The 18,008-nt window shown below is 39.9% G+C and overlaps 1 protein-coding gene across 5 annotated transcripts in view; it reads left to right on the forward strand.

The window, feature by feature from the left end:
• Positions 1–18,008, forward strand: part of tmem131l (transmembrane 131 like) — a 58,617-nt gene that overhangs the window by 25,727 nt on the left and 14,882 nt on the right. For 3 of the 5 annotated variants that reach the window (XM_061984138.1, XM_061984140.1, XM_061984141.1), the window contains exons 4-16: positions 1,682–1,753; positions 4,760–4,883; positions 4,984–5,100; positions 9,279–9,383; positions 10,420–10,497; positions 10,794–10,947; positions 13,633–13,688; positions 13,775–13,880; positions 13,948–14,050; positions 14,136–14,280; positions 16,860–17,030; positions 17,130–17,199; positions 17,270–17,393. In XM_061984138.1, coding sequence (XP_061840122.1) covers positions 1,682–1,753; positions 4,760–4,883; positions 4,984–5,100; positions 9,279–9,383; positions 10,420–10,497; positions 10,794–10,947; positions 13,633–13,688; positions 13,775–13,880; positions 13,948–14,050; positions 14,136–14,280; positions 16,860–17,030; positions 17,130–17,199; positions 17,270–17,393 — 1,425 coding nt within the window. The remainder of the gene's footprint in view (positions 1–1,681; positions 1,754–4,759; positions 4,884–4,983; positions 5,101–9,278; positions 9,384–10,419; positions 10,498–10,793; positions 10,948–13,632; positions 13,689–13,774; positions 13,881–13,947; positions 14,051–14,135; positions 14,281–16,859; positions 17,031–17,129; positions 17,200–17,269; positions 17,394–18,008) is intronic. The other 2 variants (XM_061984139.1, XM_061984142.1) reach the window with 1 other exon arrangement.

An 18,008-nucleotide genomic window follows, 5' to 3' on the forward strand; every position in this document is an offset into this window, starting at 1 on the left:
ATGTACAGCTTAAGTTGTTCAACAGTCCGGGGGTCTCCGTTGTGGTATTTTAGGCTCCATAATGCGCCAGACATTTTCAATGGGAGACCGTTTTGGACTACAGGCAGGCCAGTCTAGTACCCGCACTCTTTTACTATGAAGCCACGCTGTTGTAACACGTGGCTTGGCATTGTCTTGCTGAAATAAGCAGGGGCGTCCATGGTAACGTTGCTTGGATGGCAACATATGTTGCTCCAAAACCTGTATGTACCTTTCAGCATTAATGGCGCCTTCACAGATGTGTAAGTTACCCATGTCTAGGGCACTATTACACCCCCATACCATCACAGATGCTGGCTTTTCAACTTTGCGCCTATAACAATCCGGATGGTTCTTTTCCTCTTTGGTCCGGAGGACACGACGTCCACAGTTTCAAAACAATTTGAAATGTGGACTCGTCAGACCAGAGAACACTTTTCCACTTTGTATCAGTCCATCTTAGATGAGCTCAGGCCCAGCGAAGCCGACGGCGTTTCTGGGTGTTGTTGATAAACGGTTTTTGCCTTGCATAGGAGAGGTTTAACTTGCACTTACAGATGTAGCGACCAACTGTAGTTACTGACAGTGGATTTCTGAAGTGTTCCTGAGCCCATGTGGTGATGTCCTTTACACACTGATGTCGCTTGTTGATGCAGTACAGCCTGAGGGATCGAAGGTCAGGGGCTTAGCTGCTTACGTGCAGTGATTTCTCCAGATTCTCTGAACCCTTTGATGATATTACGGACCATAGATGGTGAAATCCCTAAATTCCTTGCAATAGCTGGTTGAGAAAGGTTTTTCTTAAACTGTTCAACAACAATTTGCTCATGCATTTGTTGACAAAGTGGGGACCCTCGCCCCATCCTTGTTTGTGAATGACTGAGCATTTCATGGAATCTACTTTTATACTCAATCATGGCACCCACCTGTTCCCAATTTGCCTGTTCACCTGTGGGATGTTCCAAATAAGTGTTTGATGAGCATTCCTCAACTTTATCGGTATTTATTGCCACCTTTCCCAACTTCTTTGTCACGTGTTGCTGGCATCAAATTCTAAAGTTAATGATTATTTGCAAAAAAAAAATGTTTATCAGTTTGAACATCAAATATGTTGTCTTTGTAGCATATTCAACTAAATATGGGTTGAAAATGATTTGCAAATCATTGTATTCCATTTATATTTACATCAAACACAATTTCCCAACTCATATGGAAACGGGGTTTATATATATATATATATATATATATATATATATATATATATATATATATATACATCCGACTGGACTTTGCTTGTCAGCAGCTGCAAACACCGTCCCAGTCTGGCCTAGTTTCCCACACATGCACACACTCACTCGCACAACCGCAAATCAACTGCCGGTTCCCACATCTCATTATCTCTAGATATCGCACACTCACTCACAAATTAGATCCCGGTGATGTTACAAAGTGTTCCGGGGATGACATTTATTTTTGGCCTTCCCTTATAGTCGGCGCACGTTTTTAAGGTGTGCGCGGAGGGAGTCCTGTGGCTTTAACACTTGTAGTAGAATAAACTCCTCGTTATCCAGTCACAAAGAAACTTTTAAATACTTCTGTCTGTATCGTGTTGACCTATTGCGCTTTGGCGTAATATAACATGTCATTTTCTTCTCTTCAACAGCTCCTCTCTATATAACATGGAGAATGGGAGGCCGTTGCATTTTCAGCCTGCAGCGTTAGAGTTCGGAAATCAGTAAGTAAAATACAATAAGTGGGAATACATGTAAATGCTCTAATTAAAGACGGGGGCGTTCATGTATCTAAATCACAAAGAGGCCATTATATGTTACAACTTTATGAATGATTCTGGGGTGTATGAAAAAGTGGGAAGGAAAACTAAGCTCTCTTTCAGTATATTGCACAACCCAGAAGCAACAGAACCAATGTTGTAGTAGCGATAAAAAGCAAACTGCTCAGCCAGCATTAATACCGCTGGGGAGTTCATTGTAAACAACATTGCGGAAAGTGGGTTTGCAATTGAGAGTTATATAAATGCTGACCACTCATGATCCTTGAAATGCAACTACTGCAATTTTGTGGAGTTAATTTAAAAAAACTTCAGCAGGATGTTGTCCACACCCATAGCTTCTATTGCCAATATAATTTAAAACACCAATGGTTATTTGGTTTTAACCTGCTTGATTATTTGAATAGAAGCGTTAAAGTACTTACAGGTAAAAGCCAGTAAATTAGAATATTTTGAAAAACTTGATTTATTTCAGTAATCGCATTCAAAAGGTGTAATTTGTACATTATATTTATTCATTGCACACAGACTGATGCATTCAAATGTTTATTTCATTTAATTTTGATGATTTGAAGTGGCAACAAATGAAAATCCAAAATTCCGTGTGTCACAAAATTAGAATATTACTTAAGGCTAATACAAAAAAGGGATTTTTAGAAATGTTGGCCAACTGAAAAGTATGAAAATGAAAAATATGAGCATGTACATTACTCAATACTTGGTTGGAGCTCCTTTTGCCTCAATTACTGCGTTAATGCGGCGTGGCATGGAGTCGATGAGTTTCTGGCACTGCTCAGGTGTTATGAGAGCCCAGGTTGCTCTGATAGTGGCCTTCAACTCTTCTGCGTTTTTGGGTCTGGCATTCTGCATCTTCCTTTTCACAATACCCCACAGATTTTCTATGGGGCTAAGGTCAGGGGAGTTGGCGGGCCAATTTAGAACAGAAATACCATGGTCCGTAAACCAGGCACAGGTAGATTTTGCGCTGTGTGCAAGCGCCAAGTCCTGTTGGAACTTGAAATCTCCATCTCCATAGAGCAGGTCAGCAGCAGGAAGCATGAAGTGCTCTAAAACTTGCTGGTAGACGGCTGCGTTGACCCTGGATCTCAGGAAACAGAGTGGACCGACACCAGCAGATGACATGGCACCCCAAACCATCACCCAACCATGCAAATTTTGCATTTCCTTTGGAAATCGAGGTCCCAGAGTCTGGAGGAAGACAGGAGAGGCACAGGATCCACGTTGCCTGAAGTCTAGTGTAAAGTTTCCACCATCAGTGATGGTTTGGGGTGCCATGTCATCTGCTGGTGTCGGTCCACTCTGTTTCCTGAGATCCAGGGTCAACGCAGCCGTCTACCAGCAAGTTTTAGAGCACTTCATGCTTCCTGCTGCTGACCTGCTCTATGGAGATGGAGATTTCAAGTTCCAACAGGACTTGGCGCCTGCACACAGCGCAAAATCTACCCGTGCCTGGTTTACGGACCATGGTATTTCTGTTCTAAATTGGCCCGCCAACTCCCCTGACCTTAGCCCCATAGAAAATCTGTGGGGTATTGTGAAAAGGAAGATGCAGAATGCCAGACCCAAAAACGCAGAAGAGTTGAAGGCCACTATCAGAGCAACCTGGGCTCTCATAACACCTGAGCAGTGCCAGAAACTCATCGACTCCATGCCACGCCGCATTAACGCAGTAATTGAGGCAAAAGGAGCTCCAACCAAGTATTGAGTATTGTACATGCTCATATTTTTCATTTTCATACTTTTCAGTTGGCCAACATTTCTAAAAATCCCTTTTTTGTATTAGCCTTAAGTAATATTCTAATTTTGTGACACACGGAATTTTGGATTTTCATTTGTTGCCACTTCAAATCATCAAAATTAAATGAAATAAACATTTGAATGCATCAGTCTGTGTGCAATGAATAAATATAATGTACAAGTTACACCTTTTGAATGCAATTACTGAAATAAATCAAGTTTTTCAAAATATTCTAATTTACTGGCTTTTACCTGTATAGTACAACTAGTAGTACTCTCCAGAAGCATGATATTTAGGTATGTACGGTACTGTAAAAACTAAATAACATTAGTTTGGTCTGGTGAGTCAATATACCCACTTGACTCTAATGTGAGGGGTCTGTGTACTGTTCACATTTGAACCGATACAGTACCCATTCCCGGTACCTGGGAATCAATACCGATACTCAACAGTACCAACTTTCGGTATTTTTATGTGTTAATAAATATTACTTTTTCTTTATAGTAAAATCCAATTTTTTACGGCACCTATTAAAAATAAGATGATTATTATAACTACTGCTGTCCAGTCGTTATCTTGTTTTATTATCATCATTTCATCATTATCAAGAATAACATTAACTTGCAATTACAGTTGCAAGTCCAATACTTTAGATGGCATTAGTGTATAGTTTATGGTTTTGTTGCGCCCTAAGAAGTGTTAATACTGCAAGTATTGTACTTATTACGCACAAGCTGTTTCATTGTATCAAGCATCTTAGCTTTAGTTTTCATTTATACATTTGGAGGTGTTGAAATTGCCATGTAAAATTGCTAATGTATATTAGCATCAAGCCAGTGTATTTTTAGAAACGCAGAGCCTTACTTTACTTGCGTTTGAACGTATTTTGAGTCAATTGCTTTCACAAAGTACGACTGAGTCGGGAACCGGGAAAAATTTCACAAGCAACCCAGGTACCTTAATATGGCACTGTTTCATTGTACGTGAATCAGTGCCCGGTCGGACCAGCAGGATTTGATCGGTGCCAAAAAAATTGCCGAATTCGGCCCCTATCCCTAATTATGTCAAATAAAATTTTTGTAATTATTTCCGCCTCATTTGCACAAAAATGTAAAATATTATAAAATCAACAAAAGTCTGTGTTAAGTGAAGCTCCGCCCTGTTTATATCTGACGATCCATCTGTCTTTACAGGCTGCTGGGGCTGCCGAGAGCTGAAACCATATATATACACAACCCCAGCCCGGAAGTTCCTGTGACGCTACTGTCAATGTTTACATCCAGCAGGCACTTTCACATACCATCCTTTCACAGAAGGGTATGCATGTCTTTTCTTTAAAAAGAAAACACTCCTGTTTAACAAAATCCTCTTGTCTCTGGAAATGACACTTTGTCTTTTGTTTTTTTTTTTGTGCCAGGTGATCCCACCCAGAGCGAAAACATCTTTTAAACTAATTTTCCTCCCATCCGAGGAGGGCAACGTAGAAAACACGTTATTTATAAACACGTCAGCTCACGGGCTGCTTTCATATCAGGTCAGTACTTTTAAAATGTTTTCAGTTGGCAACAAGTAGTGGTGTCCTGAGCGGGTATTGATATTGGTCCAATATCGGCAAACAAAAACAAGTATCTTGCATCAAAAATCTCTGATATGAGCTCCGATGCAAGAAAGTTTACATTTGTAAAACTGGACATCCAGTTAGCATCTAAAATGTCCCCAATAAGCGCACAAGGTTAGTCTTTTCATACTTGCTTATAGATTCTTACACATACAAAGTCTCCAAGGCAGAAGCCTATTAGAAAGTTTTCAGTCGCAAAGATGTACGCTACTTCATGAGTTTAACTTTAAGGAACTTTTTTATGCAGAACCAACTTTTTTCTTACCTGCTGTTGTGTATTTGGGATCTGCAGAAGTCCCAACATTTTTTATTCAAACCATGCAGGAATTGCAGAGATATTTATAAAATAATCTCGCCTTCCTTCATACTTCTGCCAAACGAACTATTTGGAATTTTCTCTGACGTGTGACGTTTTCTGACCTGTGACGTCACCGGATTATCTCCATATGGTATACATTTGGGAATTGAATTGTCCGTCACAAATAGATGTACATTGCTTGTACATGCATCCTCCGCTGTTGCCATTTCTAACACAAATTAGCGTATAATTGGAAATGATATCTTGACAGTAGACTCGCTTTGGAAGCGCTAAAAACTACAACAAAGATGGCGAGGAGAAGACGCTGTCGAGCCACGTAAATAAGACTGCCCACAGACTTATGCACCCTGAAGAGACGGCCAGAAATCGGCTTAAAAACAATCTGTAAAAAATAATCTATGCAACATTTTGAACAGAGAACCACCATTACATGTTTTGTAGACCACAAGGAAGTGAAGTTGTAGTAGGAAAAAAATTGTAATATTTAACTTTTAGGAATTGTGCAAAATGGGATAAGGAACAAGTCATGACGTTTTGGGGCTGATCTGGATAATTTCCCCACATTATGTTTACGTTATGCGCTTCAACTTCTGAGTGTGTATGCTTGCGGCCCCGCCTCCACTCACAAAGACACAGGCTTGAAAAGGTCTGTAGAACATCATCTATGCAACATTTCGACCAAAGAACCCTCATTACATGTTATGTGGACAACAAGGAAGTGTTTTAAATGCAGAAAAAAAATATTTTCATTTGATGATTTATTGTGGGCACTAAACTATGACCACTCCACTTATACGCAAGGCAGCATAAGTCCATTCCAGACGATTAATAATAAATAAGATAGTGTTTTTCATACCTACCATTGTTCTCTGTTTGAGTACTTTCACATTTTCTAACATTTTGTTCAAGGCTCAAATAACCTTATCATATCAGAAGTGAAAAAGTTGTGTCGGGACACTCCTAGTAACAAGCATCCATGCTACTTGAAGTATCTTCGATGTACCACTCTGTATTTGAAACTGATTCCATTAGTTCACCATCTTGTTTGTGCACTGGAATAGACTCCTAGATTAGTCAGAGTAGTAGTGTATTTCCATGCAGAAGAAACACACTCTTGGGTGTTCTCAGGACATCTCTTTTGCGCAGATTTCTGCCTGTCTCGTTGATCCGCTCCAACTGGTTTGGCAGCTGTTTGAAGGCTCACGCGGCCAACATTATCACATGATGGTTTGGTTAATATTTGGTGATGGTTGTTCCTCAAAGTGCCACTTAACGTTGAGATGTAAATGTCAGGCGACTGACAGGAAAAGGTTAACAGGGCACACTGGAGCGTTGTGGTCACGCAGAGTTGCAGACCCTTAAAAATAAAAGCACATGTCATTTATTAGGTGCACTTGCCAGTCACACAGATTGCACACAGAAGACAACTTCCAATGTTTCAAAGATGTGTAAATGTTCCAGCCGTTGGCTTTGTATGATTGACAATGGGCCAAACAACAAGGATATTTTCGGCACACGTGCAATTGTCATTTGAACTATGCAAAGTAAGTGCCAAAGGACAGCAATTGTACTTTAAATTTACAGCCAGAGATGTCCTAACTTACCTTTTTTGTTTACTCAAAGGTGAACACAATCTGTTGCCAGACGCTGGTTGACGTCCACATTTTTTACTTAAATAAACGTCATTTATTTGCTCAAAACTTGGTAACAGTTTTATCTAAAGTCCCGTCTGGGTTTTTTTCTAAAAGGAAATGTATCAAGGAGCACAACAGTCAAAGTTTCCTCACTCATCTTTTCACTGACGCATGCATTGACCTGATCACTAACCATATAATAACGAGCGCTGCCATTCAGGGCATTCAATCGATCGCAACTGGACTGTTTGGTTTGTCTTAAAAGTCGTTTCCGAGTAGCTTAACGTGGGTGATTCCGACTATTTTGGACTGGTAGTAGTCGATCCACAGCGATCGTTCTGCCTCACAATACCACAATGCTAATGATGGGAACTTGCACTTCAATGACTGTTGACAGTAGGATTGCTAGTTTGCATCAAAGCAGTGTTTTTTCTCACTAAGATAGGGCGAAACCATCCTTGCCCAGGCACACCCTTCTGGTTTTGGAATATAAATATTTTGGGTTTTGGCACCAGCCTCTAGACTAGATCTGACCAATCTAAGTTTAAGTTGAGAGATGACCAATCTAAGTCTGAGTATGAACTGATGAAGCTTACTTGAATGAGAGGCAAAATGTCTTCTAAGACAAACCAAACAGTCCAGTTGCAATCGATTGAATGCCCTGAGATTACAATGACCTGGATGAATGAGAACATTCAAAGACATGTAAAAGAGCATTTCCGCGTAAAATAAATTGCATCGATAATCTGCGAATATACATTAATAATGGGATATTTTTTGTGAATAATCACCAAACGTATTATTTTTGACAGCCCTAATTGAAAACAGTAACACGCCCGTTTCTTAACTAAAGTTTGTCACACTTATTTTTAATTGCTCATAATTTTGCTCCCTCCCAGTACTCTTTCTACTCAGTGACGGTGTCACGTAATGTGGTGGGGTTTTTATCATTTATATAATCATAATAGTAATAATTATTTAATATACTTTGCCTTTTGGGATAGCAACTTTTCCCATGTGACGAATGCAACCTACAATGTAAAAAAAACCTACAAAAATACAATGTACATTTTATGTAATAAAGCTTATGTGTTAAATGAACAGCTTTTTTAAATGAAACATAAAAACTGCTTAGTGCTAGGAGGTAATGTCTCCAATTCATACAATTTCAAAATTAATAGACAAATACATAGCTAGAAAAGCACTCAGAAAGCCAGACCTTCACCACTTCATCACTTCCAGTAATAAAGAATCCAGACTGTAGTCCGGATCACCCCTTAAATCTAATGACCTGTTCCTTATCACATTTCTGATATTCCGTGCAAGTGTAATCAAAATCCGCCCATAGGTTTTTGAGCTATATTGCTAACTAATAAACTAACCCCAGTGGATCAAAGGATAAATTACGTTGCCAAGTCTGTGCATGTTCGTCTGTCTGTTCCAAACAGGCTGCAAGAGGGTTCACTTTTTGCGTCGGTGTCCACAACTAGGCTTGTTTTCTATTCTTTTTTAATAGCGGAATGAAGTAAATGGAGTGTACTCTCGTCATTCATCCACTCTTTTTACGTTCTGCGGCTAGCATGCACACGCAGTTAACATAGTAGAAATGATCTGACTCACTCCTAAAATTAAAATCACTTGTTCCTTATTGCATTTCTGACATTTCCTGAAAGTGTCAACAACATCCACTCATACATTTGAGTTATGTTGCTAATTGACAGATGCCAGCAAATACATTACCTCTGAGCAGAGGTATTCATAAAAAAATATATATTTTCTAATGCAAAAAGAAAGTGGCTAGGAGGCGCTAGTTGCAGGTAAATTCACCCAACATTTTCCAGCAAGTAGATGCTTTGACACTATGTAATGTTGCATAACTGCATGTTTACAGTTATTTTTTATGTGTAAAACCAGATGTAAAATGTGTTTAATAAGCATAAAAGGCATATTAAAGGCTTTAGAGTATTAAAAATAGGCAAGTTTAGGGCTTTTTATGGGGTTACTGGATATATTGTATAATAGTTTACAAGGTTTCTTTTAAGGAAAGTGCAGTTCAAATTCATAATCTTTTGACATGAGAGGCTTTGGATGTTTACTACATGCGGCTGTGTTTAAGCCAAATGTGATTGTGCTTTTTCCAGGTCTTTGGTGTGGGAGTTCACCAGGGCTCATTAAAGTCTGTCCAAAGAAAGGACAGCCTGCTAATATTCCCTCACATCCAGAGCATTAAGTTGACCCAAACTCAGGTATTTCTAACAATACGAAGCAGCTGATTTCATGACACACGGATCATGTTTTTTAAATCGCACAAAGCTGCATTGTTGAGTGAAACGCCACCAAGTAAGTGTCAAGTCAGCAGCTGGGATGACTTTAACAGAGCTGCAAAGTCCACACTGTGTTGACTTGCACAGCACAACCCCTCACTTTCAGCAGATAACCGTGCAGTCAAATGTATCTATAATTAGCAACCCAACTGAAGTAAAGCGGTGAAAGTGTGTGTGAAGTTAACAGCCTACGCAACAGGAAGTGTGCCTTCAGTCGCAAGAAATGCAACGGAGTCTCATCACTCCTTTTTCTTTTTTTTTTTTTTACTTAAGGTTACTGTACTTTGAGGAGGCAATTTGTCTTTGATAGGCAATTGGGAAGATGAGCAACATGTAACATTTGTTTTGAATACATTTTAAATACATACATGTACAAATATTCATTTCTATTTATTTATTGTTGTTTTCTGGTACTTTCTCAATTTGTAAAGTTATATATTGTGTACCGGTATATACAGTACAGGCCAAAAGTTTGGGCACACCTTCTCATTCACAACACAACTGATGGTCCCAACCCTATTGATAAAGCAATAAATTCCACTATTCAACCCTGATGAGGCACACCTGTGAAGTGAAAACCATTTCAGGTGACTACCTCTTGAAGCTCATCAAGAGAATGCCAAGAGTGTGCAAAGCAGTAATCAGAATATAAGAAACAAGAATATAAAACCACATGTGTTCATTCATAGTTTTGATGCCTTCAGTGACAATCTACAATGTAAATAGTCATGAAAATAAAGAAAACACATTGATTGAGAAGGTGTGTCAAAACTTTTGGCCTGTGCTGTATGTATATGTACAGTGTATATTTTGAAATATACTGTATGTTCTATTTTTGATGACCCCCAATAATAATAATCTTCTTTACATCAAGAGACTGGATGAACAGTGCCTCTGCTGTACATTTAGCCTTAATTTGCTCAGACATTAATAGCCAATTATTTTTTTTATCCCACAGGAAGATGTGTCCAACATCACCATACTGGGTCTACTCCTGGAGTGCAGCCTACCGAAGAGTTTTTTCATCAATCCTCAGGTATTTCTTTACACATTCAATGTATAAAAGTTATGTCTTCTACCCTTGTTATTGTTGCTACTATATGAGAAAAAAGTTCATCTGGCATCCTCTTATCATCATTTAGATTTTTTCCAGACTCACCCTTAACATCTCTTAACAGAATCAAAAGTGCTTTCTTTGGCTCATTTCCAGCATCAACATCTGTCTCACTGTTGTTTTTTGATTCCGGTCCAGGTCTTGCTGATAAAATTGCAATTCCTCTTCTACACTGCCTTTCTAGCCTGACTGATGAGTTACATGTTGCCTCTACCCAGGGGTCCTGCCTCCAGAGTGACGAGCACCTCAGCCTGCAGATTAATCTGTCGGCTCGTGGTGACCAGCCTGCTGACCTGGACAAGCTCAAGCCTTACGTCATTGAGCACATCTTGCTGCTGCTGGTGGTCCCTGCTGCTGGACAGGCTGCATTAGGTAAGTGTCTATCATTATATTCACTTTTATTATGGTCCACAATATTGTTGGAATATATTCTTATCAGTATAATTATTATGTGTATACAGTGGAACCTCGATTACAAACTTACCGTATTTTTCGGAGTATAAGTCGCTCCGGAGTATAAGTCGCACCGGCCGAATATGCATGATAAAGAAGGAAAAAAACATATATAAGTCGCACTGGAGTATAAGTCGCATTTTTTGGGGAAATTTATTTGATAAAACCCAACACCAAGAATAGACATTTGAAAGGCAATTTAAAATAAATAAAGAATAGTGAACAACAGGCTGAATAAGTGTACGTTATATGACTCATAAATAACCAACTGAGAACGTGCCTGGTATGTTAACGTAACATATGGTAAGAGTCATTCAAATAACTAACATATAGAACATGCTATACGTTTACCAAACAATCTGTCACTCTTTTGGTAAACAATCTGTCACTCCTAATCACTAAATCCCATGAAATATTATATGTCTAGTCTCTTACGTGAATGAGCTAAATAATATTATTTGATATTTTACGGTAATGTGTTAATAATTTCACACATAAGTCACTCCTGAGTATAAGTCGCACCCCCGAACAAACTATGAAAAAAACTGTGACTTGTAGTCCGAAAAATACGGTAATTGGATTTTTGAACAGGGTTCGTAAATGGAAACGTTTGTATAGTGAAGCATCGTGTGCACATATGGACACCCTTATGTTTGAACATGGTGTTAGTTATAGACAAGTTGTGACGAGCACAAAAGTCCAATAACAAAACACCACAACAGTCAGGACCCGTCCCCTCACCCGAAGGCGGACGGAAGCTACCCTCTCGTCTACTGGGTTAAACTCCATCCATCGTACATGGGAGGAAACAAGAATTGCCAACTCAGCCCGTCGCCTCTCACTGCTTTTTACGCCTGAGTGGAAGAGAGTCCAGCCCCTCTCGAGAACACTGGTTCCAGCGCCCTTGTTGTGCGTCGATGTAAGTTCGACTATATCCAGCCGGAACTTCTCCACCTCGTGCACCAGGGAGGCGATGTTCCACGTTCCAAGAGCTAGCTTCTGTAGCCGAATATCGGACCGCCAAGGGCACCCGACCTCTATTCCCTCTCCTATGAGTGGTGAGCTCATGGAAGGGGGGGATTAGGGGTGTGGGAAAAATCGATTCGAATTCAAATCACGATTCTCACGTTGTACGATTCAGTATGATGTAAAATGAAATGAAATGAAATTGTGTGATGTATTATCATGTAAGTGTGTTCATGTTCGAAATAAACTTAAGAAAAGAAAAAAAAAGAAAAAGTATCGATTCTCATTTTTCAAAAAACTATATTTATTTTTATTTTTATCATTATTATTATTATTTTTTTTATTAATCAATCCAACAAAATAATACAAAGCAATACCATAACAATGCAATCCAATTCCAAAACCAAACCCGACCCAGCAACACTCAGAACAGCAATAAACAGAGCAATTGAGAGGAGACACAGAACAATCCAAAAGTAGTGAAACAAAAATGAATATTATCAACAACAGTATCAATATTAGTTACGATTTCAACATAGAAGTGATTAAAAATCCCTCATTGACATTATCATTAGACATTTATAAAATAAAAAAAAAGTGACAACACACCGTGTCCAATATTTTCACAAAGATAAAATAAGTCATATTTTTGGTTCATTCAATAGTTAAAACAAATGTATATTATTGCAATCAGTTGATAAAACATTGTCCTTTACAATTATAAAAGCTTTTTACAAAATTCTACTACTCTGCTTGCATGTCAGCAGACGGGTAGATCCTGCTGAAATCCTATGTATTTAATGAATAGAGAATTGTTTTGAATCGGAAAAATATCGTTTTTGAATCGAGAATCGCGTTGAATCGATTTATAATCGAATCGTGACCCCAAGAATCGATATTGAATCGAATCGTGGGACACCCAAAGATTCGCAGCCCTAGGGGGGGGATCCACGTTGCCTCTTCAGCCATCGAGCCCCACCTCCGGGCCCGGCTCCAGAGGGGGGCCCCGGTGACACGTGTTCGGGCGAGGGAAATCTGAGTCGTTGTTTTTTACGGCAGACGACATGCCGTCATGACGTGCAACCAAAAGGCGAGAAGGGAGGGCAGGCAAAGAGAGAAGGGCGCGGGGAGGAGGGTAAATGTGTCTGGTTTCCCTCTCCTCTCTAAGTCCACAGCCAATCAGTCTTTCTTTCAAGGCTTGTTTGTTGGCTTTTTTTTTTAACCCATATTGAGTAAGCAAAAAAAAAAAGATAAGACTTTGTGAATGAAGAGAAAAGAAAAATACTCAGAAGCACTGAGAAGTGTCGACCGAATACTGGACTACGCAAACAGGTTGTGACGTAGGGGGCTCCACCTCTCCAAAATGTCTGTGTCTTGTGTGTCCTGTACTGCACAGAACTGATGTCATCAAAATGTCAGCGCCCGGAATGTGAAGTGCGCACACCGAGACATTGTTCACACACAGAGGCATACTTGGCGCGATGTAAAGATTTGTAAACCAAAAAGTTTGCAGGGGTTTGTAAATGTAGGTTCCACTGTATATGTTTATTAAATAGATGCGTTAATTGTAGGATATACTGGTTTTTTTTTTTCAACATACACATTTTAAACTCTTATTATTCATATACTTTCTGCTAGAACCAAAAATAGGAGTTCATATGCAAAATTCCGGAAGCAAAAGACTCTACGTTAAGGTGAGTTCTCGTCTGTGTTTTTAACTTATTGTTACTATAAATAGAAGTTTATCTGACAGTTTAAAAAAAAAATGTCTCAATCCCAGGACATGCAGGTTCTATCCAAAATGGATGCCAATCTGCAATTTAACAGAGTTCTTCTGAGATCGGAAGCAAAGAACTTCACAGAAGTGGCGACCCTCACTTGCAGAGGTGAGTTCCCTTTAGATATTATACTGTACTGTAATATGTTAATGTAACTATGTTAATGTGGTTGTAGGTTCAATGCCAGGTCAAGGAAGCAAATGTGTCAGTCATATCAGTTTAAGAGTCTTGGGGAACCAGACAACCCACAACTTTGCTGGATTACATATCACGCACAGGTAATTGAAACCCTAGAATATTCCCTTATTTGCTGTTTGAGAAAATCTTCTAAGCTGCCATGTTTTTTCTTGTATCTGCCTATAGGTGGAGCACAGAGGACCTGTCCAGCCTTTTCCAAGTGAAACAGAAAACGACAGAGCAGGTGGAACTGTGGCTGACAAACCCCTTCGTTTTGCCGCTCACGGTGACGGGTGCAAGCCTTTCACAGAAGCTGCATGGCGTTATGAAGGTATGCACAGCTGCCTCGGCAAAAAAAAGGTCACCTTAATTCATGACATGACCGTGCATACAGTTCCACGCCGTCTTTGGCCTACGTACGAGTGTTGTTGCTACGACGGCATTGTAAGTCAATAAAAGACGTTTTATTGAAACGGCGTAATAAGGGTAAAGCATGTATATGACAACTAGGGATGTGTACCGAATACTGTACTTTTATAGATGGCGACCAAATTACGGCGGTACAGCAACTACCGATTCACATAAAATAAAAAATACTCTGCACCGGTTCGAGAACTTGGCAGTAAAACAGGCGTATTCAAAACAGATTGCCTCTATGTAATTTTCTATGCCAACAAAGCAAGCAGGCGTTATAGAAAGTAGGAATGTAAATCTCTTTGTGATGGACGATTCAAATCATATTTTGATACATGGGTTATGATGCGATTCAAAAAAACATTTATTCATCAAATGGTAAATGGGTTATACTTGTATAGCGCTTTTTCTACCCTTTTAAGGAACTCAAAGCGCTTTGACACTATTTCCACATTCACCCATTCACACACATTCACACACTGATGGCGGGAGCTGCCATGCAAAGCGCTAACCAGGACCCATCAGGAGCAAGGGTGAAGTGTCTTGCTCAAGGACACAACGGACGGGACTAGGATGGTAGATGGTGGGGATTGAACCAGGAACCTTCAGGTTGCTGACACAGCCACTCTCCCAACTGCGCCACGCCGTCCTCAAACAGAACGATTAGATGTGATTTGATTTGGTGTGTGAACAATGGTTAACATTTGTTAATGGACACATTCTTTTTTTACACCACAAAAGAACTTACGCATTCCTTCCGTGCGTACACTCCTCTTGTTAGAGGATGAATAGTTAGGACTTTGGCATCAAGCGCTCAGACTACTACATCTGTCCAAGTTAAGTCTATGAGCATCAACTGATGAAAACTACTCAAATGAGTAGCCGAACCGGATATCGGGTCGCATTGGTTTATCGTTAACAACCCTAATAGAAAGTGCTCAAAAAGTAAGACTCCACTTTTTTTAAATGCTCTAGCTTGATGCTATTTTACATTGGATATTCAATATACATGCTACTGATTAGCGTTAGTGATTTTACGTGGTGATTTCAACACCTCCAAAGTAACTAAAACTAAGATGCACGTGACAATCAAATAGCTTGCTGTGTAATAAGTAGTTAGACTTGCACATTAAACTTAATGGCAAAGACTACTCCCTGACTGTAGTGACACACTCAGAACAAACTGAAAATCAATGCATGCTTGCAAATGAGACTCGGGAGAGCTCACGGTTCAATCTTGGATTAAAAACATATTTTTTTAAGTATTATTTAACGAACACACAAAAGTACAAAAAATGTGTCCTGCGTAACTGTGTCGATTCCCAGTAGGGATTGGTACCGAATCAAGTACTTTTTTGATTCAGAGTGAATCCCGTTTAACCTACTCAGTGGCTTAGTGGTTAGAGTGTCCGCCCTGAGATCGGTAGGTTGTGAGTTCAAACCCCGGCCGAGTCATACCAAAGACTATAAAAATGGGACCCATTACCTCCCTGCTTGGCACTCAGCATCAAGGGTTGGAATTGGGGGTTAAATCACCAAAAATGATTCCCGGGCGCGGCCACCGCTGCTCCCCACTGCTCCCCTCACCTCCCAGGGGGTGATCAAGGGTGATGGGTCAAATGCAGAGAGTAATTTCGCCACACCTAGTGTGTGTGTGACAATCATTGGTACTTTAACTTTGGTCATATCGGGCACCGATTCCCTTGAAATCCAACAGTGCCATATTTCGGTTTCTGGGTTGCGCGTGACATCACGGCCGGCTGTCGACTCAGGCTCTTTGCACTTGGCAAATATTCCAGCAGCACTTAGAGTGGACTCGGCCAAACTACCTCTAGGTAATGTTGCATATTTCAATGCCAACAAAGAAATTGACTCAAAAAGCGCTCCGACGTAAGTTAAGTAAGTCTTGACTTTGCCAAAAATGCGCTAACTTAATGCTAATATACATTGGTTTTGCTATTTGCATGCTACTGATTAGCAATAGCGATTTTACTTGGCGATTTCAGCACCTCCAAATTTGTTAATGAGAACTTCAACTAAGATGCACTTTACTTTACTGTTGCTTAAAAAGCACAATACTTACAGTATCAACACTTTATAGGGCGCAACAAAAACCTACACACCATAAACTATACACTACTGCCATTTAATGTTCTGGACTTGCAACTGTAATTGGAACTTTTTGTCTGCAAATTTGACTCAGAAATTTGATAATTAACAAGATATAACAACTGAACAGCAGTTATCATAATCAGCTCATTTTTAAATATTGCAATAAAAATTTGATTTTATTATCAAAAACAATTATTTGTTAACATACTCAAATGTTGACTACCGTTATCGATTCCCAGGTACCGGGTTTTGGTACTGTATCGGTTCAAATGTGAACGTTACCTATCCCTAATTCCTAGGTAAGGCCAATTGGTACCATATTGGTTCCAACGTGAAAGGTACCATCACTCATGACAACTCTCTCTGCTGCCCTCTGCCTGTCAGGTGGTGAACTTCCACAGCCCGCTGACCGTTCCCCAGGGCTGCTGGCATATTCTGTCCCTCAAACTCTTCAGCCGGATGCTGCCCACCAGTCCCTCATTCACGCTCAGTTTATACACCAAGCTGGGCGCCACCATGCACATTCCTCTTTACTTCCACGCCACTCCTGCCAAGGTAAAGAAGAAAAAAAAAAGTTACTCATAGTGACGCCAACAAGGAGGCACTCTCGGAATCCAGCGCGGCAAATGTGGTAACAGTTGTATATCGTCTCAGCAGGGAGATTTGGTGTTTGAGTCGGAAGGGGAGTGTCTGCGTCCTTGCCCGGTCAAGTTGTCCGAAACAGGTGAGATATTCAAATACCTGAGCGAGTTTTTTAACAATGACTAATTACAAATGAATTGTTTTATGTCTAGGTCGCTCAGAGTGGCAGCGCACGCTCCTGCCAGACTTCTCTCGTTCATCCTGGGCGGTGGACAACAAGCTGGTGGCGGAGCTCTGCTCTCGGTGGCAGAACCACGATGACAAACTACCTTGCAGGTCAGTCATTCCATTAAGAGTTCTACTGCTTTTACTAGAGGGCTACTGTGTGGTTTCATGTCATGTAATGCAGTGGTCCCCAACCACCGGACCACGGCCCAGTACCAGTCCGTGGATCGATTGGTACCGGGCTGCACAAGAAATAAAAAAATAAAAAATAAACTTTTTCTTTTCTTTTTTTTTTTATTAAATCAACATAAAAAACACAAGATATACATTATATTAGGGATGTCCCGATCCAGGTTTTTGCACTTGCGATCCGATACCGATGTTGTTTTTGCACTTCCGATCCGATACCGATACTGGCCTATCCGAGCATGTATTAAAGTTTAAAGTTATTTAGCCTACTTAGTTGTCAGAATCATGTTGAAAAGGGTTTTAGTACTCTTGATAACAACTAGCCAGCTGAATTAGGGGAGTCTGAATAATACACAATGGTTGGTAACAAGAAACTGACCTGTTTATTCAAGGATAAACACAAAATAGACAAAATTATACATGACAAACAGAAATGGCATCATTGAACTAGGGCTGGGCGATATGGCCTTTTTTTAATATTGCGATATTTTAAGGCCATATTGCAATACATGATATATATCTCGATATTTTGCCTTA

The sequence above is a fragment of the Nerophis lumbriciformis genome, linkage group LG25 (assembly GCF_033978685.3).
Source record: "Nerophis lumbriciformis linkage group LG25, RoL_Nlum_v2.1, whole genome shotgun sequence".
NCBI lineage: Eukaryota > Metazoa > Chordata > Actinopteri > Syngnathiformes > Syngnathidae > Nerophis > Nerophis lumbriciformis.